This window comes from Columba livia, chromosome 6 (assembly GCF_036013475.1).
Source record: "Columba livia isolate bColLiv1 breed racing homer chromosome 6, bColLiv1.pat.W.v2, whole genome shotgun sequence".
Taxonomy (NCBI): Eukaryota; Metazoa; Chordata; class Aves; order Columbiformes; family Columbidae; genus Columba; species Columba livia.
The window spans coordinates 24,946,848-24,972,679 of record NC_088607.1 but is presented as its reverse complement, the minus strand read 5'-3'; the positions used below and the strand labels follow the sequence as shown (position 1 = coordinate 24,972,679).

General features: G+C 35.3%; 1 protein-coding gene across 35 annotated transcripts in view; it reads left to right on the top strand.

Moving 5' to 3' along the window:
• Positions 1-25,832, top strand: part of KCNMA1 (potassium calcium-activated channel subfamily M alpha 1) — a 480,013-nt gene that overhangs the window by 325,005 nt on the left and 129,176 nt on the right. For all 35 annotated transcript variants that reach the window (XM_065068525.1, XM_065068524.1, XM_065068523.1 and 32 more), the window contains 6 exons: positions 981-1,091; positions 2,412-2,517; positions 3,911-3,993; positions 6,270-6,339; positions 8,027-8,182; positions 21,924-22,033. In XM_065068525.1, the coding sequence (XP_064924597.1) occupies positions 981-1,091; positions 2,412-2,517; positions 3,911-3,993; positions 6,270-6,339; positions 8,027-8,182; positions 21,924-22,033 (636 nt within the window). The remainder of the gene's footprint in view (positions 1-980; positions 1,092-2,411; positions 2,518-3,910; positions 3,994-6,269; positions 6,340-8,026; positions 8,183-21,923; positions 22,034-25,832) is intronic.

Genomic DNA, 25,832 nt, shown 5'->3' with positions numbered 1-25,832 from the left:
GAGCAATGTGGCAGTTGGAACTGTTAGCAGTAGAAGTATCAAAATCATCATCCATCTTAAACACATGACAATAATGGAAGCTGGGGTTGAGTGTATTCCATGAAATAAGTTCTGAGACAGTGTAGCATATTCCAATCACAAACTTCCGGACTTTCCTTTACGATAATAAAGGAGCAAAAATCCCTGAAGTCAGGGAGAGTGCTATTTCCTAGGCCTTTTATTCAGCAGCTCAGAATTTAAGATGTAGAATTCAAGAGTGTGTGTGTGGATATATATTGTTCTTCCATCTTATATGGTCAGATACATCTATTAATGGAAACATGGAACAACAGAAAACTTCATAAGATCACAGCCTGTGTAAATTTTGATTTTTCTAAGTAATCTATTGCAATAGTGCAATAAATAACGTTTTCTAATTGTAAAGTACAATTGTCCTTGTAGGAGTTATGTTAGTAAAAAGATTTCTTTTTAACTATTTAAGTCCTATAATTGGAAAGCTTTGCACTGCCCTCATTGGCCTAAGAGTCTGCTTTCAACCATCGAAAAATATTGAATAATTTTAGGGAGATTTGCCATCTCATTATGCCATAAACCAAAAATTTGAACAGTAAATCTCAGTAGAGGAAGTAAAGATGTGGAGACAGATTTGTAAAATAAAGAAATACGACTTTGAAAGGGATTGCTTAATGCAGTGTATAAACATATACATAAATGATGCCACTCACCATTAAATGTGTAATACAACTTTGCCAAATGGTTTATTAATAGTAGTCTTTGCGAGTGAGAGTGTATATGTACTTGCAATTACAAAGCACCTTTTGGAACTGATGTTTTCATTCTCTGACTTCATGGAATAAGATCTAAAGAAACATCAAGAAGAAACTAATACTTTTGTTTGCCCAATAAATTACAATTTCCTTCTTTGCTTTCTTGCTTGTTTTATATTCTTTACAAGATTAACTCTGATTTTTCTGTAACAGGCACATAGTTGTCTGTGGTCACATAACACTTGAAAGTGTGTCCAACTTCCTGAAGGACTTCTTGCACAAGGATAGGGATGATGTCAACGTAGAAATCGTCTTTCTGCATAAGTGAGTAATCTTTCAAGATTAGTCTTATCATCTATTACTGATACTCAGTATATTTAGCCGTATCTTTTGTTTTGGTAAGATAGAAGATCTTTCAAGCTCCAAATAACCATAAAACTAGTGTTTGCAGTTACTTGTGTTAACAATATATTTTGAAAAATTAGTTGTTTTCTGCAGTTGTTTTATAACCTGTTGCTAAGTATAGGTGTTTCAAGCAGACAGTCTTCAGACCCAGTCACTTCAATTGTGAGATGGATAGCTAAGCACATAGTCGAAGTGGGAATGGCATTATGAAATAAAAAACTGAAATAAATAGATGTGAGAATTTTATTTCAAATATTTTTAGAGAACTACCAAAACTGTTTAAGTCAGTAAAATTAGTGAAAAATACTGTATGTCATGTTAACTTATGCTATCTGAAAATACATTTTTACTTGTGATTTCACTAGGAAAAAATTTATTTCATATTGCAAACTTCCAAAAGAAAACTGTAGGTACAGATGTAGTTTTAATATAAATGAGATACGTTACAGATACTGCTCTCTTACTCATATACCCAGACCTACCTGCACATAGTCTCTTGCATTTTTCTCATGTGGGATTTGGAAAGGGTGTCTTAGGGTGGTTACAGTTTGTTGTAGGCTCTGCACTACATGTAATTCACCATGAAATATGTGTATCTATGGGGAGAAGCTGCTAGAAATAGCCATGTGCTAGAGAGAGAGACAGTATGAAAGGTCTTTTCTGCTCTGGAATGCCATCTGTTTAGAAGTGTTGCAAGCTATGAATGACTAATGTTTTTTTGCATTAAGCATCAAGTAATTAAGCATTAATTAAGCATTTTTCTGCTTGTGAAAGAAAATGGTTAAAAAGTTAAAGAATCTTTTATGATAATTCAACAACAGAAGCTGAAAAACTAAGAACCAGCAGCACTTGCACACTTTTTTAATCTTGTCCTGACTGTTTTAACAATGGTGGGGACAGGCAGAGGATGATTGTCTTGCTAGACAATTTGTGTGGAGAATGCTGTGTGAGCATGTTTTCAAATGTTTCCAGTTCTTCTGGATTCATGTCTGCGAGAAACTGATAGGTGGTGAACAGGCAGAGTAGCTCAATGAAGTGGGCCAGAAGTAAGAAAGTGAAAGCGGTGTAGTATTTGTCCTTTAAGTACTGCATGCTGTTTCCATGCCTCAGGAAAAGCATCAGCGGAAGTCTGAATATGTGAAATAAATAAATAGGTTGGTTTATAAATGAAAGAAATGGACCAGTTATGAAAACTGACTTTTCATTTGTTCTTGTGTTTTCTTCCTCTTCCTAATGCAGTATCTCCCCTAACCTTGAGCTGGAAGCTCTTTTTAAACGACACTTCACTCAGGTGGAATTTTATCAGGGTTCAGTCCTTAATCCCCATGACCTGGCGAGAGTGAAGGTAACAGCTCTGTTTTGTTCTCCAGCTAATTGATTTTTTTTAAAGTACTCACTGTATTATTTGGAAAAAAAACAGTAAAGCTTTTCTCCATGTAACTCCAAAAGATTGTTTTTCCGTCTCTAATAGCTTGCCTAATAAATTATAGTATCTATCCTTGTAAACCTCGTTTTCCCTATATCTTTAGATCTCCAAAGCTACAGTAACACTGCAACTTAAGATACATTGTCTGCCATTCTGTTGAACACTTTATGAATTTTTCTTTGGGGTTTAATTCAAGAGTCTATTTTACACTAATGTTTGATATAATAGAACATTGTCTACAGTAATTGCTTAAAATGCTATTGTCTTACCTCATCAGAATGATTAGAAAATGATTTTTCACCTATAAAAACCTTTTTCTATTGTCTAGAATCCTGGAAAAAAATACAATGTAAGATTTTTAGTAGCTAAAAGGAGATGGCTTATATTGTCTAGAATTCTCTATGGTAAATTGTTCTGTAATCTTAAAGCAAAGCATGAAGCTTAAAAAATGTCAAGCTGTCAGATACAACATTTACAGCATTAACTCTTTCATGTTGCCTTTTTTTTTAATGGAACATAAATAATCTATTGAAGCCAGGAATATTTTAGTTCAATATTAAGACTTTCTGGAGTATTAATCATGTCTTTTGTCCATTGTGGCTGCAGAAATTGCTTAACCTTTTGTAGTCCAACACACACTGTTTCAGTTCATCAGAACATAATGTTCTAATTATGACCATAAAATTGTGTGTTGTTATTTTGTGTTCTGTGTTCCACCCTTCTTTGTGTTTTTATTTGGTTGTATACACTGAAAAATACTTTTGTCATCTGCTTTGAGTTTAATAGAGCTAAGTTTTGTGTGAACACAGAAGTCCTGTGAACAGATCAGTTCTCCTCCTCCCACTTTCTAAAACTGGTGCTCAGATTCTAAATCAGAAGTTCAGCTGCCTCTTCCTGTCTCTGAATTCCCAAACAAAGCTACGGGACTTGTGGGTGCACTGTACTGATATAACTGCAACTTTCTATGGATTTAGGGGTCAAAATTTCAGTATGCGGTTACAAAAGTTGTGTCTATTAACACCTCCATGCCTCAGCTAATGCAATGTAGGAGTCAATAACTGAGCTACTGACCTGGTCTGAGCATCTCATGTGTTTGCTGTGTGTATGTGAGAGCTGTTACCATCACTCACATTAACTCATGTTAGCCCTGTCACGTTTTTGGTCTTCAGTATTAAGAACTGACGTTCACACTCATGCTGACAATGTTGGATTCCCTAATACTTTATGATGAGAGAGGAGCTGGAAAGAGAGGTTGCTATTGATTTTTTGTTGTTGTTGTTGTTGTTGTTTTTTTTTTTTTTTGGTGTCTTAGATAGAGTCAGCAGATGCGTGCCTAATCCTTGCCAATAAATACTGCGCTGACCCAGATGCTGAAGATGCCTCCAATATTATGAGGTAAACTCATTAGTTTTTGATAGGTTTTTGGTTGTTAACTCTGATTAGCTAACTTCTGGTGTCCTGATAGACTACAGCCACGTAGAGCTTTACTGCTGATCTGTTGTACTTGAAGAACATTGCAGGAATTATTTTAGGGGACGAATTACAAGATTGTCTTAAAAGTTCAGAGTTGAGGATAGCCTAAATTCCTGCCTAAACTGTTTTAATTTAGCTTTTTTGGAAGGACCGTGTTAGAAGAGACACTTGGAGCACAAGGTTTGGTACTCTTAGTTATTTTGCAGGACCCAGGATTTAAGTATTCATGGTTGAAGAGAGTCCCAATAGAAATGTGAGGAAAGGGAATGCAGTTATGTTGTTGCAACAATATGGTACCCGAGTGCATGTACTGCATGGGTTGGTGCTAATCATGGGACAGAAGGACCCTTAGTCACTTCATCCCTCATTGTTCCTTGGTTCCTTCTAAAAGTAATTACAGTGCTTTGGGGAAAGCAACATATACACATCATGGTGGTAATGTACAGTAGTCTCCTACCTCTATCCTCCATTTTTACACTGAAGACCAAACGTTCCTGATTTTTATTGACAAGGTACTTAACACATTACCGATCACCAGATCTTTTCCTGCTTTCCTCTTTACGTTTTCTGAAGGAAGATGATGAGTGTTGGTCAGTAGATGGCAGCTAGAGTTACAACAAAGCTAAGCCATTCCATTTTTGTGTTTTGTACATACAACCCTAGTTTTAATGAGACTAGTCTCTCCTTTTTTACATGTCAATGATTTCTTAAGGATTCTCTAACAAAGAATTGGTCAATATTATGAGCCAATTTTACTGACCTTTCAGATGTTTGCATGCGGTGAATTGAAGTAAGGGGAGAAATAAAAAAAAATCCTCTGGAAGAAGTTCATTGGGTGGAAGAGATCTGGCTATCTGTGAAAAGTGCAGGACTTCAATATGCCTAATTTCATTTTTCAAACATGTTTTTGAGTTTCAGTGTAAGAAAACTTATTTTTACATTAACTGCATAAAACACTTTAAAAATATTCCAGTTGCAGATCAGTGCATTCTTCATAGATTTAATACATTAAAAGTAATAAAATGCAGAAGTGTTATTTTATGAGTGGAATTCTCTTGTGTTATCTTATTTAACACATTCAACAAAATTGAATGTTTAATTAAGTAATTCAGTAAGAAATGGAAAATGAGAAGGAAGACTTGTTTTCTCCTTCCAATCTAGAAAATTAAGTCATGCTTACAACTTTTTTTACCTATTTCATGCTCTAGCTTTGATATGCTTCAAAGCAGAAGCCAGGCCAGCAGTTTGCAAGATATTTCCTACAAAATGTCAATGTAAAAAGTTATGGTGTTCAGACTTTATGGGACTGGTGATTCCATAATAGTTCTAATTATTTTTCATTTTGATTATTTTGTCTTCTTTTTCTACCTTTAGTGTGTATATACAGAACTGATTTAGGGGGTTGTTTCTGTCTTTAATTTTGCTCAATGCTTTTTCAATTTTTAAATTGAATGTTTCTCTCTTCATAACATGTTATCAATCCCCTAATTTCTCAAACATTTTTCTTTCCAGCCACTTTTAATACGTATATGGTTCAGGATATCTTAGGCTCATTAAATAATTAAGAATGCAGTCAAGTTGCAGATTGTGGAAGTAGCCCCATATTTTATAAATTCAGAGTTCAAATATCAGTTTCAATATTGAGGTTTGGAACAATCCATAAAAATTAATATGAAATTGCATGTGGATTTATGTCAAACAAAATTATTCAAGGTTTTTGAATATAAGAAATATCTAGCAACTATAAATAAATAATATGTGGTGCACCAGAAAGAAAGGGATTATTTTCAGACACTTATCATTGGGAAAACTTATTAATTATGGTGATTCAAAGACATGAAGATAATAATTGAAGATGACATAATAATTGCAAGTGTATTATTTGCTTAACAGAATGTCTACAGTATCTGAACAGAGCTGCTAAAAGTAGTTTCTTTTTCTGTAAATTCCATAAAAGTAAACCATTCAGCTGTATAATTCCTGAAGGCTGATGTTCTCTAGTATTAGTTGATGGTTATTAACTGAATTCACTAGATGTAAATATTGCATAGGTCTGACTTCAATCAGTATGTTTTACAGCCAGAGGAATAAGAAAGTACACTTTAAACTGTGAAACTTGACAGCACATTAAATGTATTGGGATATATTATCTGGATATCCCACCAGCTAAAAGTTTTGATTTATTTTTATTTTTTTAGAGTTATTTCAATAAAGAATTATCATCCGAAGATAAGAATTATCACTCAGATGTTGCAGTATCACAATAAGGTAACGTGGCAACCAACAGTGTTTCTCCCCAGAGTTTTTTGCTACATTGCATTCACTCATACACATTTTTTCTGTCTCCACTTATTTTTTTTATCTGAACAAAAATGTCCTAGTAAGCCTTATAATCTAATCCAGTTACAAGGTAACTCAGTTTTATTTATATTTGTAAGGGACATCATCAAAATCCTCTGACATTCATTAATTGTATGGGGTCTAATTCTTAAAGCTACAATGTCCATAGCTGCTCTTGATTACAGATGAGCTTTTAACCACTTGGCTTCTCTAAGCATTGCTCATCTTAGAGCTACCCAAGATGAACTGATAGCCTTTAGGCAAGCCACCTGAAGTTAGTTCTTTGTGGATACTTAAACAAAAAAATGCACAGAATTATTGTCCTTTTAGAGATTTGCTTTGATTAGTAACATTAAGTGTTTTTTTTTTTTGTTTTTTGTTTTTTTTTTTTTTAATTTAAAGCATAATTCAGTTGTGGAATTTGTTCCTAAAAATGTTGTGGACTTCAAAATCCATGGAAAGAAATTGGCCAAATTTTTGATGGTAAATCTGTGGGTTTTAAATGCAATGAGGTAATTTGATTCAGTCCTGAGATGAGGAAGCCCATAAACTGCAGGGCTAGAAGGAATATATCAGAGGACAGAGTACTCATATGTGACTTGCTTCTTTGATTATTTCTAAAAGCATCAACCAGTGCCCAGTGCTGGAGAAAAAGCATGGCTAGGGAGATCTTAATTCCTTTGGCTAGAACAAGAGCAATTACTGTTGCTGGCAATGACCGCTTCCTGTACATAAATGGAAGGAGCCGGTACCTGTGTTTTTATAGAATAAAAGCAAGGTGCTTGTATGCTTTAAACACATTGAGAGGGGAAGGTCCTTTAAATACTGCGTTTTCCTTTGTATTTCCAATGAACATGTCTTCAAGAATAGCTTTTATCATAGCACAGAACTGTAATATTAATTTATGATGGGAAACAAGCATGAAGGCCTCTGTTTTCTTATGTCTATGCATTTTTATAAGGCAGATAGAAGAGAGAATCTGACAGAGTCATGCCAATAACTGAAGAACATACATATCTAACCAAGTGGTGACAATACTAGAGGTCTCACTTGATCTGCTATTTTCTTTATTCTATCCTTATAATTAGCAGTCTTAGAAAAAAGTTTGGATTTTCACTAAGTCAAGTGTTATCCTTTAGGGTGGAAGAAATGAAATAGAAAAGACATAAGATGTATACCTTATTAAATAACAATCTTATAAAGGTTGCAGCTTCACACAAGTTGCAATCTAAGTTATATTAGATTCCTGCATATTATGTATGTGACTTATTAGGCAGAGAGTAGCTCAAAGTGCAGTGAGAGAAATACACAGAAGGGAAGGAAAACTTTACAAGAGTCTGTGGTTTGTTTAGGTGTGAGGATGGGCCTGACAGAGTGTCACAGCCAGAATATGGCTTGAGAAATGTAAGATTTTGTCTATAATAGGTAAGATTGGAACATTTATTTGCATAGACTTAAAAGCCCTAAAATACTTGGAGTGCTTCTGCTAACTTAGAAGAAGTCAAGCCAATAACAAAGAAAATTGTTCTCTGCCATCTCCTTCAATACTGTACTGTATTTGAGGAAGTATTTCTGGTTCTTCACCAGTGTTTTTATTTGTCTGTTTGTTTTCCAGGCTCACCTGCTAAATATCCCAAGCTGGAACTGGAAAGAAGGCGATGACGCAATCTGTCTTGCTGAGCTCAAGCTGGGTTTCATAGCCCAGAGCTGCCTGGCACCGGGCCTTTCAACAATGTTAGCCAACCTCTTCTCTATGAGATCGTTCATAAAGGTAGTATTTTGTGTCATTAGAATGTATGAGTCCACAATTCAGTTTGTCAGAGTGCTGAATAGAAAACATGGCTCAAATATGAAACAGATAGGAACACATCAGTGGATTTTTTAAGCAAAAAAAAAAACCCAGTGCACACTTACATGCAAAAGTTCTCTGCTGCAAATTGGGCAATGAGCCAGGTTATGTCAAGCTATGTTTTTATTTTTATTGAGCAAGTGTTTGGCCTTTAAATGATTGTTCCTAAGCATCACTTATTTCTAGGGAGATATTTCTGGTGTTTTGCTTTGTTTTAGATAAAATGCATGTTTATCTTTGAGAACAGCCCCCACTGCTAAACAAAAATAAGATTTATATATATACCATATAGCAACAAAATGTCCAGGAAAAAGGACTGATCATTTTGGTCTTTTACATCAAGTGGCTAGTGGACCTCTGACTGTGAGAGTAAAAACATGTGTTGGAACTGAAGCCTGGACTTCCTACTACATCATTTGTGTAGTTGTTTCTCCTCAAAGAGCTTTTCTTGACTTACACGGCAAAATTTTAATCCAGTTATTCCTAGACTTCTAGTGGCAGCTGTACTAGTTCACTGTACTACTTCACTGGATCAGGGCCTTGATTGAAGCAATCTGTGCTTCTTTCCTTGTGCCTTTCTGGGACACTGATTCCAAACATAAAGGGCGGTCAGTTTTCAATGCCATGAGTATTGTTAATGGCATGGGAAACATGGACCACTTCAAGTCCATCCTGCAAGTAAGAAGAAAAAAAATAAAAAAAGGGAGCCTAATATCCTCAGGTGACAAAGCCAGAGCTCTTCAGTGCAGGGTAATGGGTCTTTATTTCTTTTGATGTCCTGAAGTTCTTATTAAGTCATCCTTTGGAAACCTCCAAAAAATTGGAGACAACAAACTCCTGTGTGTCAAGAATATTTCAGACTATCACAAATAGTCAAAAAAGTGTGCCAGTATTCAAAATGGAAACAAGCCTGGGCTCAGTACTTTACTGTGTGCAGTGAAAATGTTGGCATCTTTACTCATGTTCTTAAAAAAAAAAAAAAAAAAAGCTGTTTTCTTTGGTAATGCCATATGACTTATCAGCATATGGTCACTTTGATATTAATCCTTTCTAATTATATCCCAAAAGAAAACTATTTCTCTTATGAACTTCAGTTCTCTTGCTGGGCATTTCAGTCTGCCTCACTCTTGTCTGGTGCAGTAACCCAGGAGTCTCAAACATTTTTAACAGTCACACTAATGTGTCTAAATTACTGAGGCAACCTATTGTATGAACTTACTCTCGGAATCACAAGTAGGCCTGAAATATTTGCTCAGCTTCTGTCTTTCCAAAAATCAGAGAGGATCAGTTTTCTCTCAGGGAGATGCAAATGTATGGGTATATTCAGTCTTCACGCAAGTTGTTTTAATACTGAATTTAAACTTGCAGCGAGAAAACTGCGAGATTCAGAAAGTGGTAAAGTATACAGATACCTGACTGTTGGAGGACTGTACTAGAGAGAGACGCATTTATGGCCTGGATTTGTAGTTAAATCATTTAGACAAGTGAAAAGCTGTAAATGTAAAGGTACAAGCTTTCCAGGAAATATATCTAGCCACTTATGCCATCATCTCACCCACCTTCAGTCCCATTGTTTTTTATTTTCTAAGATATTCTTATAATAATTTCAATACAGTGACAGATTGGACTATCTCACTGATGAACAGAAGGCTCAACTTTGCAAGGCAGTACTCAGATTACATCTGAGTATTTCTATATACACTGAGTGACCATAAAAATAGCAATGATTTTGATTTGGAGGAAGATATTAATGTCAGTTTTGCTCTTGGATCTGTGATTAGATACAGTTAGAGACAGAACAGGATGCAGGCATAACTTAACTTGTGTTACTTCAGATGTCATCTTCAGACGATACTGAGAGAAAAAATACCATCAAATAGTAGAGAATGCAAGACTGTTAATACTGCTTAAAAGGATGCCTGCTACTTAGCTAAGGATGAATTGTCCAGGCAAGTAAAATGCATATCGTCATTTCCAAATATCTCTGAGTATATTTAAGTCTAAAGCTAAAAAGTGTACAAGAACAGAGACATATTTCTTCGAGAGAATCCAACTCAGTTGGCAACAACAAAAGTTTTATTTCTTTATTGTAGCTCAAAGAATGTTATTTCTTCAAGCTGTCTTACTCTTAAAACTCTATTTGAAAGAGAAAACCATTACTTAGTGGTGGCTATGAATCAACAATGTATTGTAGGAGAGCAGCTACATTGACTGAAATTGTTAAAGAGGATTCTATTGAAAAGAAATATGTCCATTCCCTAAAAGAACTTCCACCCCTTTTCACTTAGAGCACTGAATTTAAACACTGTCAGGCCTTCATAAATTCCTTGGGTAAATGTTGGTGGTGGAGTCTCCCACAAGTTAGGAGATCGCCAGGAATATGTACTGGAACTTCTGTATTTTTTAAAGAAAGCTTGGAATGTGTGTTCCTCCTCCTTCATAATGTAATTAGAAAGTGATTTAATGTGCCATAAATGTTTGGTCAGTCAAACACAAATGAACATGATCAATGGTGACTTTGCACACATTTAACTCATTATGTCTTACTCTACAGCAAAATGATTTGTGTAAACAATGTGCCCAGTATTAGAGGTAAAACAAATGAAGAAACCTCAAAATACTGTATTTGTTCCTAATATTTTCCTTTTGGTTTTAGCAATGTATTCTCATATGGAATCTTTTATATTCTCTTTGGCATCAAGCTGAACAAAAATAAAATTAGCTCAAAAAGATTAAGGTTCTGTAAACACTTAAAGAAAGAAAGATATATTGCTCAGCAAATGATATGTTAAGAAAAAAAAAAAAAAAAACAAAACAACCCCAAACTGCAACTTTACACCTGAAAATTGTATTTCAATGGTCCATTTCTTTTATAGCACACAATGTTATCTTTGGTATATTAATACAGGAACTGGGACTCTTTATTACTTGCATAGCCTCAGAAAAAGGTGGAAATACTATGCTGTACCACAATTTTTGTGTTGTTTAGATTAGAAAATATATACCAGAAGTCTACCCATATGAAAAACATTGCAAAGAGTAAGTAAATAGAAGAAAAGGCAGAGATGGCCAAATTCTGTCCCTTTATACAGCCATGCAAGCCAATATGTGTTAGCATTGTTGCATACATTAATAAAAATTGGAATGTGGTTCTTGAGTGTAACACATGTCCACAGACAAATTAGTTTTGTCTTTGCTCTGTTGGTAACATGTACACCTCATTCCAGATCTGAAAATTTATCTAGAGCAGTCTTAATTCTCCTCTAAGCTATTTTGAGAGCAGGAACGTTCTGTGGGCTCTTTTGGCAGCTGTTGCTCACACCCCAACATAAGCAGTGCCCCCTTCTCCCACTACATTCCTTTCTAGTCCGGGCTGAAAGACATAATAAAGCCACCCAGATTTACATCTGTCAGGTACTTACCTACACTGATGGAACACATCAACTGGTTGACTCTTTATTTTTGGCCACCTAGGCAGCCTTGGCTATTTTTAAGTGTGATATGTGCAGTAATTTATTGAAATGAAGGAGAAAGTGATCTGGGGGTGTTGATTGACAGCCGGCTGAACGTGAGCCAGCAGTGTGCCCAGGTGGCCAAAAAGGCCAGCAGCATCCTGGCTTGCATCAGGAATAGTGTGGCCAGCAGAACTAGAGAAGTGATTATCCCACTGTACTCGGCACTGGGGAGGCCACACCTTGAATCCTGTGTTCAGTTTTGGGCCCCTCATCATAAGAAGGACATTGAGGTACTAGAGAGAGTGCAGAGGAGGATGATGAAGCTGGTGAGGGGCCTGGAGAACAAGTCTTATAGGGAGTGGCTGAGGGAGCTGGGGCTGTTTAGCCTGGAGAAAAGGAGGCTGATGGAAGACATCATTGCTGTCTACAACTACCTGAAAGGAGGTTGTAGCATCGAAGGTGTTGGTGTCTTGTCTCAAGTAGCAAGTAATAGATAGGACAAGAGGAAAAAGCCTCAAGTTGTGCCAGGGGATTATTGGATATTAGGAAAAAGATCTTCACAGAAAGATTGTCAGGCATTGGAACAGGCTGCCCAGGGAAGTGGTGGAGTCACCATCTCTGGAGATGTTTAAAAGGCATATTGACAAGGTTCTTAGGGACATCCCTTTAAAAGGGGGATGGGAAGGAAATGCAACTTCTCTATTTATTGTGAAGTTCTTTTGGAGGCTGCATAATAAAATGGTTACCTGATCCTCATTACAGGATTTAGACCAAATATTAATGTAGCCTGTTCACAAAGACATTTATTCTCTAAAAGGTCTGTCTGAATATAAGATTTTTAATCACTGAGTCAAGAAATTAAAAACTGCTGTGGTTGAAAACTGTTTGCTATTTACAAATAGTATCAGTCCTTGTAATAAGAGTGAGGATCCTTGTGGTCCCTTCCAACCTGGTAGTCTATGATTTTATATGATTCTTGGGTGGAAGTCTACCATGGAGTGCATTTTTCAGTCAATCATTTGAATAGATCAACACCTTTGATCTACCTTTTCCATTATGACTGAATATAAATATCACTGTGTTTTATAAATTTGAAAGTATTAAAAGTAGGGCCTGTGTGCCTTTGAGTTCAAACTTATCAAGGCCAGCATCTAAAGAATTAGGTGTCATAATATTTCAAGAATACTGTCTGTGCTTTGACCTATGGAACAATGAAAAAGTGCATGTATCTCTCTTTTGAAATTAGAGCTAATCTTAATTAGCATATTTGATGTTTTATAAAAGATACTTTTTTCATGCCAATTTTAAAAATAATTCTTGCATACAGATAGAATTGTGGAAATAGTTGGCTGGGGTGGTAAACTTTTTATGCTACTAGGGATACTTGTTAGCTTTGATTTAAGCAGACAGTGGAATTGAGTAAAGAGGTAGTTGATAGTTTAGAATACTTAAGGAAATTCAATTATAAGACTGTAAGTCTAAGAAGCTTCACTCTTTGCTAGGAATGTATGAACTGCTTTCAGCCAAGTACTTATCTGTCAGATTTCGATATCTGTATCTAAAGACATAATAAAAACAAGACATTCACACAAGTAATTTTGGTGGACTGAAAGGGCATGGTAGGTGAATATGAAGAAATGTTTAAAATACATTGGTTTCAATGTACAATTTATTTTCAACTACCAAGCAAGAATATTCTATGTGTACTTTCCTTTTATTTTCATCTATGTTATTAGGAGAAAGAAGCAACCAACAACCAAAAAAATAAGGCTGTGGAGAAAAGAATTGTAAAATTAAATGTCAGGAAATCCTGGAAGCCTTCTGAGCCTAGGGGGAGGCAGGAGTCCTTGTGTTAGATGTAAGTTGATGAAAACAGCTTGGAAAGGGCTCAAGGAAATTTCCTCAGGGAAGATGTTATTTTCTAGTTTTTGTAAACCATTTCTTTACATGGTGTTCTGGGCATCTTGGAAGAGAAAATTTTATGTGTACTTTAGAAACTAAATAGGTAACAACTTCCATGTTGGTTACACAACACTTTATTTCATTTTCTATAGGAACTGTATAATTTTGGGAAGATATTTCAGAAATTCTGAATTGCATGCACTTAGATAAAGTACTGCATACTGGGACACGTATGCTGAACAAAGAGAAGGCCGTTAGAGTAAAGCAAGATCACTTAATAAAAGAACTAAAATATTCAAGTGCTGTTCTGGAAACATAATGAATAGAATTAACATATTAATTTACTGTGCTTTATTATTATTTTAATTCAGTTAGGTAGGGTTGTTTATCAAAGTAAAAAAGTGTCTAAAATATCAAATAGATGGTCTTCTTCCAGACATCTGAAATTATTCTCAGAGGCTTTGAACTATTTTATGCTCTTTCGTTGGTGGTGATGAACTCAGCTTATTCAGTGTTAGGGAGCAGACTTTACAGCTGCTTTCATTGTGCTATGAAGAATTTTCATTCTGTCACTTCTTTAATATTTATAAAGACACCCAACCATCCTCTCCCTCTTCCCTTGCAAAATACAATGAAAGAACCTAGGTCATACTACAATTCTAGAACTAGTTCTCTGTCTTGATAGTGAGACTTAGATCTTGACAGCAGATTATACAGCCTTATGGGGTTCAGATATACTCAAATCTCTTTCATGTAACTATTTACATCATTACACTGAGAAGCAAATGGTATGAATAAGATAGATCAGTTAGGACTAGAGAGGTCCTGATATTATACTGCCAGGGGGTAAGACTGGGTGTATTAAGGATTTAGTATTTTTCCTGAAAATACTAATGGTTGTGCTTTCAAGATGCACATCATTTTTTCACCTCTGTGTCATCATGTCTCATCACTAGGAAATGACTGTATTATGTAAATATATTTGCTGATAACAATATTGTATCTATATATAGATGGAGGAAAGCAGAGGAGCATTGTGACTTAAAAAAAAAATGCAGATGGAAATTAGATTTCTTCTCTCGGGATATACTGTGTCATTTTCCAGTTATTCTTCATTTAAGCTATTGCATCAGTGTGTGATTTGTTTTATGACCATCCAGGAGACAAAACTGCAGTGCAGCATAGTCAGGGGAAGATAATCATGTGCTAACAGTACTAGAGAGGAACTTGGGAGATATAGATACATTTAGTCTTGTTGTGGTATCAGCTTGAAGACTGTTAGTTATTTAACTTCAGGGATAAAAATAACAGAATGACCTGCAAAGCCTTCTCCTTAGGGTGGTACAGGAAAACGTCTTTCATAAAGACAGATGCTCTTTTTCTGTAAGGGAAAGTGTGCAGAAGTTCTTTTCACTGTATGGTAATGTGCTTGAGGTGTACAATATTTGATGAGTAAAGAAGGAGGTCCAAATGAAAAAAGGTGAATAGAGTTGTCCTTGATCAACTGTTGTGTCTTCATTCAGCAGCTATACCTTATGTAAGATCTGTGGAGGCCTCTGTATGAGGCTAAATTAAAATGGGAATAACATGGAAGAAATGAGAGGAGGGAAAAGGGAAAAGAATAAATGATAGCAGCACCAAATAATATCAAGGGGTTTTGTTGCTTATTTTTCCTGCACTGAAGTGGTTCACTGTAATTGTGTTTGTGTACTTCATGCCTTCCAGCATTCTCATGTTGCACCTCACTGCAGTTTCCTGCTGCATTCTATTCTATTATAAATATTGGGTGGCATTAACTTCTGCTTTGATTGATCTGCCAGCAAAGACACATCTCCTCATTCCAAAGCAGTATTTTACCACTTAATTATTTACAATTTTTATTACCAAGCAAGCATTTTCCAGTACAAAATAAAGGTTTTATCTTGGAATGGCATGCCCCATCCCTAGAAGTGTTCATGGTCAGGTTGGATGAAGCTTTGAGCAACCTGATCTAGTGGAAGATGTCACTGCCCATGGCAGGAGGGTTGGAATTAGATCTTTAAAGATTCCTTCCAACTCAGACCATCCTGTGATTCTATGATCTGAGTTCCTAACTTCTCAAGCTGGCAGTTTATCCACAGAGGTTTTGATGAACCAGAGGTAAAGCGTGCTGTCAGTCTCTCATATCAGAACTAAACTAGCACATTTGGGTTCCTGGAATCCACAATGCTTAGTAAAGGTAGATTTATGCTTTCTGATGGAATATGTTTAACTAACAAGAAAATCTTTACCTCAGGAAAGTTTTCACAGAAATGAAATCTATTCTCTATGTCTCAAAGGTGTTAGTCCATACTAAACAAAAGCACAAAATACAAGTATCCAGATTCTGCTGTCAGGACCTGAAATACTGTAGACCAGAAATTATTTGCAGCAACAAAATTAATTTATAACTGTAGAATTGAAACTATTGTAGGTTTTTCTTTGTTTTTCGTCTTTGCAAGCACAACAAAATTTTCACGCCAAAATCAAGGTATAAATTCCACAACCAGATAAATAACTTTCATAGTTTTACTGAATGACATTTGTGGTAAGTTTGATTAGTCCCATCTTGAACCAAACTCACCCCAAATTCACCTCTCTTTTTATTTCTATAAAGTTTACATAACATTTAAATATTCCCCATTGTTTTAGGCAACTGACCTGTGAAATATCCATTTTGTAAGTGAATATGGGAAAGATTTTTTTATCTCTACATTAACAGTTAGGCTTTGGCAACTTACTCTTAATGTGTAGATAAGTATTAGTAAGTCCAGAGGTGGACTGGATGACAATCATTCAACTTATGGTTAAGTATTTTAAAGGAAAGTAAATGCACATTTTGAAGAATCAGATTGGTTTAGGGATTCAGTTTTTGAGGTTAACTGCAGCAGCAGACTTTAAAATACCATTAAAAGGCTTAAATTAGTCAAGAACACAGTGAGTCCTAAACAATTATTCTCAGTTTAAGGATTTTCGAAATTAGTACCTTACTGACATGGATTTGGGGAGAAACTGTTTGTGTTTATCTGTGGAAACTTACTCTATTAAAACTCAGGATAACTTACAAGACCCAAAGAATTAAGAAAGCAGTACTGAACACTGTTCTTCATAATTGTTTTATTCTAGCAGATCAGCAGGTATTGCTTCTCAAAAAATATCAGGCAGGTAACCATCTCTCTCTTTGAAATTACAGGGAAAACGTCATTGTTCAAGTGGATATAAAATACAAAGAACATCCTTAGTCCCTTATATCTTATAATAACATTTTATAGCATCCCAAATATCAGCAATTCTTTAAATCCATTAATCAATATTTGATGGTATCCGAACAGAACATATCTTAAATATTCAGATCACTTCATGAAGGTTAATTTAACAGTAACTGGTATCTATGAAACTTGCTTACTGAGTTCTGAATTACTTAGGTTTTTTCCAATCCTTTCTTGGTCCTTGACTAAGGCTGACCACTTAACTATAGGTCTGATCTGCAGTTCCTTCCTCCAAAGCAAAACCATTTGCCTAAAGAAAACAGGGGAATAAAGTAGAAAGGAGAAATCAGTAATGTACTGGTATATTTTTTCCAACCCCAGGTGCTGTCAATCTAAGAGAAAGCCACAAAATAGGCAATAAATTAAAAACATGTCCTTGCTATCATTACTCTTACTTTACCAAGCCTGCAATTTATCTGTTTTCTGTACATAAAGAGTTGCTGATCAGCAACATTTGCAAACTTCACATAAATAAATAAAAAGATTATAAAAAATGTGATATGATTCTGTGTGTGGTGGAGAATAACACAATGCAAATCCCTTTTAGCATCCCACATGGTCTCTGAATGGTGAAACCATTTCTATGGAAGAAATTTCACTTGATTGTTTGCAGCCCACTTGTCAGGGAGTATACAATTTGGAACATCTCCACATCGCAATTTATTCTTGCAGTTGTTTCCTTCTCCAGACCTAGAGCAACTGGTTGCCTGACAGTCTCTCAACAGGAGAAGAATCCTTCTGTTCTTTAGAACATTCTTTTGAAAGAGTACCTTTTGACTAGTTTAACATGGGGAAAAAATGGTGAATATCCAAATGGGTTACTCAGCCTGTAAGACAGAAAATGCAAACTTCTATAAAATACTATACAAGGCCTTTCAATGTAGCTGTAGAATTCGTATTTTTTTAGTATTAGAAAATTTTTGGTCTAAGAGACATTTGTGTCATACCGAATTCCAATTGAATTTATATTATACTCTAAAATAATATATAATAATATAATAGAAAATTATTATTTAGTAATGTAACATAACACTATAATACATTTTCTTTCATAATATAATATTATAACATAATAATGATATAACATGACATTTATTTTGATTTATATTTTTTGAACTTAAAGCCTTATATCAAAACAGATTGTTGTTTCTGCTTTGGTGTTATTCAGAAAATGTTCCTAAGCATGTCAGGATCAGTAAAGAAGGTTCAAGTGGTTTGAAAAGGCTGTGGATCAGGCTGTTAGAGGGAAGAGGTTCTTTTAAATTGTAAAAGAGTTTGAAAATCTCAGCATTATTATGATTATAGCATTTCAATACAAGCTATGTGTGCACATAGTGTGAAAATGCTTCTTTAAGTTGGAAAATTAGCAGAGCTTTAGCTCTTATATACACTGCTGTGATACTGTACTCCTGACATGGGCCTCTGCAACTGTAGAGGCTCAGCTGTAATTCTCCTTCTGAAGCTTTTTAGTGTGGCTGTTACTTTATGTCCTGTCAATGTATAGTATAAACTCAGTTTTACTCGTTGTGCTTAGTATGTATGCCAGCAATGCATCTCTCATGAAATGTTAGAGAAGAGGCAGAGACTTATGGAACTGCAGGCAGGGGAAGTGACTATGAAGACAGCTCTCCAAAAAAAGGAAAGAAAAGGAGTAGGAAGAGCAACATCACTGCATTTCTATAGAATTCTTATTTTATGGGGTTTTGTAAGCTTCATGATTTGGAACTTGAATATGGAATACAGAAATATAACTTCAAACTTCTAGAAAATATTAAGTTTCTAATAAAAATGTATAAGAAGGAACAAGAAAAATCTGTTCTAGTCTCTTGGGGAATAAAGGCGACTATGTAACTATTATAGCTTTTGTTTTTAAAAGGTAGTTTACTTTTACAGCTTGTGCTGTATACATTTTATTTCTTAAAACATATAATTTTTAATAGTTCCTAAAGATTTAATTTTAAATTAAAAATATGAATTACTTAGCCTAAAAGTTTTGTTAAACACTTAACATTTTCATCTGATTATACCTTGTTTAGAAGCATAATTTAGAGTAGAATAATAATAAGTACAACTAATGAAACAATCATCTAAACAAACCAGTTAAAGGCAAAATAGAATTATATCCAGAAAAAAGTCTTGAATGACATCTATGTAGGCATGAGTTCATTTATAAATATAGGAGGTAGAAAGCCAGTTGCTGGTTACATTATAAATACATACAGTATGTTGTTGGCTGCAGACCTGAGCTGTCTGGTGGTTAGAGGATGTGCTTTATTTTTTCACATCTTAAATTTTTATCCATTTTATCCTTTTCAATTTACATGGTGAGATTTCCTTTAAGCCTTGTATGTTGTGCAAGAACTTGTTGCTTTAACGTTTTTTTAAAACAGCTGTAGTTCGGCACAAGAGACAAAGATAAATTGTTGGTTAAAGGTGCTTTTTTCAATTTGATTTGTTGCTGAACAGCTGAAAAATTAATTTGGATACATTTACCCAAGTCACTTTCTTCCCTCGTATTAATTTATTTTCTTGAATACCGACAGAAATGTACATTTATATTGCTCTTTCAAATATTTGCTCATAAAAAAACTCACACTCTTACTAACCATACTATAATGCTTTTACCATAAAGAATATACATGTTTTGCTGCCATGAGCTATTTCATACCTTTGAAATCGTTGACAGGGTATTATCCAAGGCTTTTGACATCATAGGAGGTAATGCAGCTGTACAAAATTTTAAAGCAGTAGTAAGCTGTTTGTCTTATTGAACTTAATTATTTGATAAGAGTTTCTGAAATGCTGAGAGTTCTTTATGCAGTGGGAAAATAAATTCTGGTTCATACTTAACTGGTTGCTATTACACTGGCTCTGGGACTCTAGACAAGAAACATCAACAGTGGAGATTAAGGCACTTGAGCCTTCCCTGCAGTAATTTATGAGGATGGATGTTCCTGAAGCATCCTTTTTGTCACTCTCTTGGCCTGTCTACAGCTCTTTTTCCTGAAGGATTAGTACCTTCATCTCTTTACACAAGGTAGACTGAGTTTTGGTAAAAGCTGGGTATATCAGAAAAGGAATGATTATGAAATGTTTAAGATATATGTAGTTAACCAAGTCCTCCTCAAATCAGTCAGTATTTGGTACTTCAGCCTTTCAGGTAGCTTTGTAATTCTCTACCAATAGTTTAAAACAAAACAAAACCAAAAACTAACCCAATTTTCCCTATGTCAATTTTTTGGCCTTCACATATAAACTCAATGTTGTTTCACTTCCTGCCTGTAAGATGAAGAGTATAACGGGGCTACCTAAACAGTGGAGCTACAAGTTTCTTTATTTTTTTTGTAAAGAATAAAATGTAGCTTTTAGACATAAACTAAATTAAAAGACAAATGTTTCCATTATCTCTAAAATCATGCACCTTAATTAAAACAATTAAAATCTCTGATCTCTTAATCTCTTTCTCTTTACTTGTTTCCTATTTAGTATCTAGTTGTATAGACTCTGGTTAATGAAAATGTGGTAACGTAAAGAAAACAAATATATCACATTATTTTTGCTAGTCTGAGGTAATTGACATGTTTCTCTCTAATTTTATATATACTGTATTGTCATACCTACATTTTTGGCACTGTGTATGATTCTTGCAAATATGAATTTCTCTGTTCACACAATTTATATATCCTGTTTCCCTGAAAATAAGCCCTAGCATGATTTTTCAGGATTTTAGAGGATGCTTGAAATGTAAACCTTACTCCAAAAATAAGCCCTAGTTACAGTTCATAAAAAAGTCAATTTAAATACTGTCCAGGCAGCTCTACAAGTAAAAAAGTAATAAGATTTGGAGCAAAAATTAGTATAAGACGCTGTCTTATTTTCAGGGAAACAGGGTAGCACACTTAGTGAATAAAACCAAAGAAATAATTACATGTAGGAATGTCCCATCCTGATTGAAATTTTTGCTCTTTTTTAATGTGATGTAATAAATAGGGAAACAACTGTTTGGTGTGAAGTCATACATATTTCAAGCTGCATGTTTGTGGTGGTTTCCCTAGTTTGCCTAGGAAGGTCTCACTGGGAATGAAAGTCAGATTTCAAACAAACTTTGGATGAGGGCACAAACTACAGTATGGAGAACTGGGATTTCAACAGTGAACAGCTTCAGCATGTGGCGTATTTCCAATCACATCAGCTAGCTTTGCATTTGCTCTTCTGAATTATAGTGCTATTCCTGCTGATGGATACTAAGCAGCTTGATCCAGTTACTTTCATACAGGTGTTTGATGCTATTGAAAGATGTTATAAAGCTTTATAGTTATGACATAGCATCCACAGACCTCAAGGCAGCAGCTGCAAGATACGTGGGATCATGGGATTGCTTTTACATCTCAAGTATCATTAGAAACTTCTGCTTAGGCAAATATATTGAGCTTTTGATCTTAGTCCTGTAGTATCTCTGACTTCATACCTTCAACAAGAAAATATCTCTGAATTTAGCAGTAAAAGTTTTCTCCAGTTGTTTAAAGCACTGATGACCGCTGAATAAATGGTTTCAATATATGTTTCTCATATTTCCTTGTCAGTTATAGATGCAGAGAAGAAAAAAACAAGTTTTAAATAATTAATTTTGACTGCTAATCAGTTTCTAAACAAGGTGAAAATAACTGAAATGTTGTTAGGCTCAAAGAACAATATAACATAAGCATTTGACTTGAGAATTTTCAAAAAGAGAAAATTGAGAAACTTTTTTTCCTCAGTCTCTCTACAAACTTATATCACCTCATGCTGAGTATGCTTGCCAAGAATTGAGTGAATTATTTTTACATAGGATCCTTGATTGACTGACTATGTGGACTCTTTATTTTTGGCATTCCAGGAAATCCTGTAAAAATAAGCAATATTAATTGCCATAATAGTCTACTGACTTATTTGTTAAAATTTGATTCATGTTTAAGCAGTTGTTTGTAAATTTTAAAGAAAACTTTTGGTTTTACTCAGACCTCTGTTTCTTTGTTTTAGATTGAAGAGGATACGTGGCAGAAATACTACCTGGAAGGAGTTGCAAATGAAATGTATACAGAGTATCTGTCTAGTGCCTTTGTGGGTTTGTCCTTCCCTGCAGTTTGTGAGTAAGTAGAAGTACATATTAATATGCATAAGTATTTGCCTTCTCTCAAGTGAAATCTAGGGTTTCTGCAGGAGATATTTTGACTCTGCTACAGTCCTAATGTTGCTACATCAGATGGAATCCAATAAAGTAAACATTAAAGCAACCACTGCATGGAAGTATTCCAAACATTGTAATGCCTGTTTTCAGAAGAGATTTGGAATTAAGTGATAGTAAATGAAAGCATAAATGTTTTTGGTGTTGAACAAATTAATCAATCATCCATTTAAATTGAATCATTTACTCATAAATGCTGTTCTGTTGTTTCTTCTGATTCCCATTCTTTGAATAGTGATTGTCAGCATCACTGTCTTGGCTTATGTCCCTTTCCAAGGAAACAATTCATTAATTGAAAAAGATGTAGTGGAGTCAGATAAGTAGTGTGATACCCAGAACTCTGTAGAGCTGATTGCAAATCAATTTTAACAAGTGAAATACGTCAGAAAAAAGATGTCTATTCTGTAATGAAAAAGGAGTATTTGAAGCATGTACTATTGTTATGGTTTAAGGCAAGGTGGCAATAAACCGTGGCAGACGCTCTCTGTTATCCCCTTTACTTCCCGTCACCCATTCCTTTAGATCAGAAAGATGATAAGAAAGATAAGGGGAAAGAAGAGAGACTTAGACTTCAAGTTGGAGAGTTTTAAGGGGTTTTACAAATGCTACTAATAAATGGAGAATACATATATATATATATAAAATATGCAAAACCAATCTCAAATGCTCGATGTGGAGTTGGTGTCGCTCCAGCAGCGGCGGAGCTGGGTGTGCAGAGCTGGCGGCTCCAGCAGGTGCAGGCCAGGCCCCCTGGAAGTCATGGACGGGACTTCACAGCAAACCAGAACCTGTTTGCAGGGATGCAGGGCCTAAGACCTGTGGATCACAGGCAGACAGACAGGGTCCTGTCTAGATGCTGGCCATGGTCGAAGAGAGTGTGACCTTATATAGGGGGTACAGTGATTATGGGATGGAATACTTCCGTTGGTCAGTTCTAGTCACCTGTTCCAACCACCCCTCCTCAAACACGCCCCTCTCACAACAGAACATGGGAAAACTTATCAGTCTTTTCTTAGCTACCATAGTAATAAATCTAAACACGAGCTTCTTCAGCATTCCATTGGTCTCTTATCAGCACCGAGTACAGCATCCTGGGAAAAATATGCAGGCTAAAACTCAGAAAAGTACAGCCACCTAGAAGAACTTAGCGGAAAGAAATATCACTAAAAGAGAACCGGTCTTGTTTTTAACAAATCCAGGACAACTATATAAGCATAGCTTAAGCCATGCTACAGATTTATTTCTAGAGACTGAAAATTCTTATATTTGCCCTAGAATAATTCTCTTAATGGGAGATTTGTATGCACAATACTGTGGCTACAAATATAGTCAGGATAGTTTAACACTATAATAGCCATATCTCCTCTTCTTTTGGCATTGTTCTTCATTACAGCTGTACCAAAAGGCACCAAAGGCTGTGGACAGCTTTTGCTGGGCACTGTTGAAATGCTTAAAAAGAAACAGACTCTGCTCTGAAGAGTTTGATATCTAACTAGATAAAATAGAAAATATTCTGCAAACTCCATTCTTAGAGGAGGAAATAGAGGAAAAAGATATCATCTCGTATGTAAAGGAGAATGATTTTGCTTTAATTCCTCTCACTTCTCCCGCTTCTGATTTTTACAGTAGCATAAACATAGGTTATGGCATAAGAATGAGGGAGAAACAACTGTCAGACAAATGTTATCCATTTAAATGTCTGTCTTTTTCTGCGATGTAGCTATGACAGAGCCCAGTTTTCAATTTTCTAATGTAATAACAGTGCTAATAAAAATGGAGAGGCTCACAACCTCTCCCTCCACTCCTTAACCAGACTGTTACTAGGTTATGGAGGGAAAATGTTTATTACTGTAAATAAAAATTTTTGCCTGAATATCCTGAAATAGAAAATCTCATAAGGTATTCTAGAAATGTGTGTTATATTGAGAATGAAAGATAATTTGTGCTTATACTGACTACAATAATGAAAACTCTATCTCCACACCAAACTGTTGTCAGAGTGGAGTTTTTACAGAAGGTCTTAGAAACATGTGGCTGAGACTGCATTTGACAGCTGACATTCATTTAACTGTGCTGGTAGAGCTGAGACAAAATAATCATAAAGAAAGGGCATTTATTGACATTTAGAAACATGACTGAACTTTGGAGCTCTCCTCAAGCATTTGATTATCTGGAGGCTTAATTAACTTTTTCCTAGTTTAAATTAAAGAAAAAATATATATCTCAAATTTTCCAGCAGTTTTAATAACTCTATTAAATTCAGGTTAATTAAAGCATATTGAAAATTAAAATGTAATGTTGCATATGAAAGAGTTGGGTGCACAGGTATTTTCATTGCTGTAAGAACTGGCCATTCAATTTCCAGAAGAACCAAAGAACAGCAAAAAGTCTGTTGCGTGCATTTGTGAAAGCTTAATGTGATGAACTACCCACAAAATACGCAGACTTTGAGAATAGTTTTCATAATTTAGCTTTTAAAATCCATGCAGTCAATGATGTTTTAAAACCCTGAAACTAAATGAGATGTGCTGCTTCCTTGGGTTATTGGTCTTGATTGCTGGTCCAGGAATGTGATTTTTGGATAAATAGGCTGCCATACACTTTGGATAACAAGCATAAAGAAAGTGCAGAAACATCTCCTGTTTCAGTGGGGATGAGACACTCAATAGTCAACACCAGGGTGAAGAATTAGACACAAACAGAAGTTATTGTCAGTCCACAAGTTTTATTTATAGTTCTGTGTGTGGACTGTGTGAATATATTCCTACCAATATATTTTCAATGCGTGAATGTAATTCCCGTAATTCTGTGCACTTGGATGTTGTCAGACCAGGTTTAGATGATGCTGATTGAAGAGGAGACTAACCAAACCATCCTGAACTAGTGCAGTCTTCTAGGGAGCCTTCTAATATTTACTACTGCAAAGCTAACCTTCTTCCAGGTTTTAGGCCCACCATTCTTGACCCAAAGATTTTCCTAGTGAGGACAGTACGTCTATGGGTTCACACTTGACCTAACAGTAGAAACAGCATATTTGTCGTGGGGGAGTAATTTAGGGTTCTGCTGGTTTGGCTGGGCGTGGTGGGTCAAGTGCATCAGCCACGCTATGAAAGGTGTCCACTTAATACATGTTAAATCAGACCCATTTGCTGTTGGTTCATTTTTTAAGTCACTCATTCAAAGAAAGAAAGAAGAGCGGAATGAATGGAATTTTGGCATTTGAATAGCCCTGTAAGATCTTGATCTCTTAAGGAAAAGAAAAAAATGTTGTGTTCACAGCCATTCATGAGTAATATTCTACAAAATTATTGCTAAAAACTTTGTTAGGTCTTTGTTAAGTGCTTAAAAGACCCATACCAAATGCTCAGCTTCTGCACATGATAGAGCTGATAGCTTATTTTATTTTATTATTTTATTTATTTTCCCACGTCTTACTCTGTTGGACAGGAAGCTAATCCTTGTAAACTTCAGCCAGAAGATTATTTAAAAACTGGATGGACAAGAACCTTTTCCAGATACTTGACGCAATGAGCCTTCAAAGACAAAGTAGCATCATATCATGAAGTAAACAAAGCAAAAGCAAAGAGTTCAAAACTTGTATATGGTATTCAGATACATCAGGGAAACGTTGACTAAAGTACTAAAGTACATTTAAAGCTTCGCCATGCAGGTGCATTAGGTATTGTTTTTATGTAATGCATTTC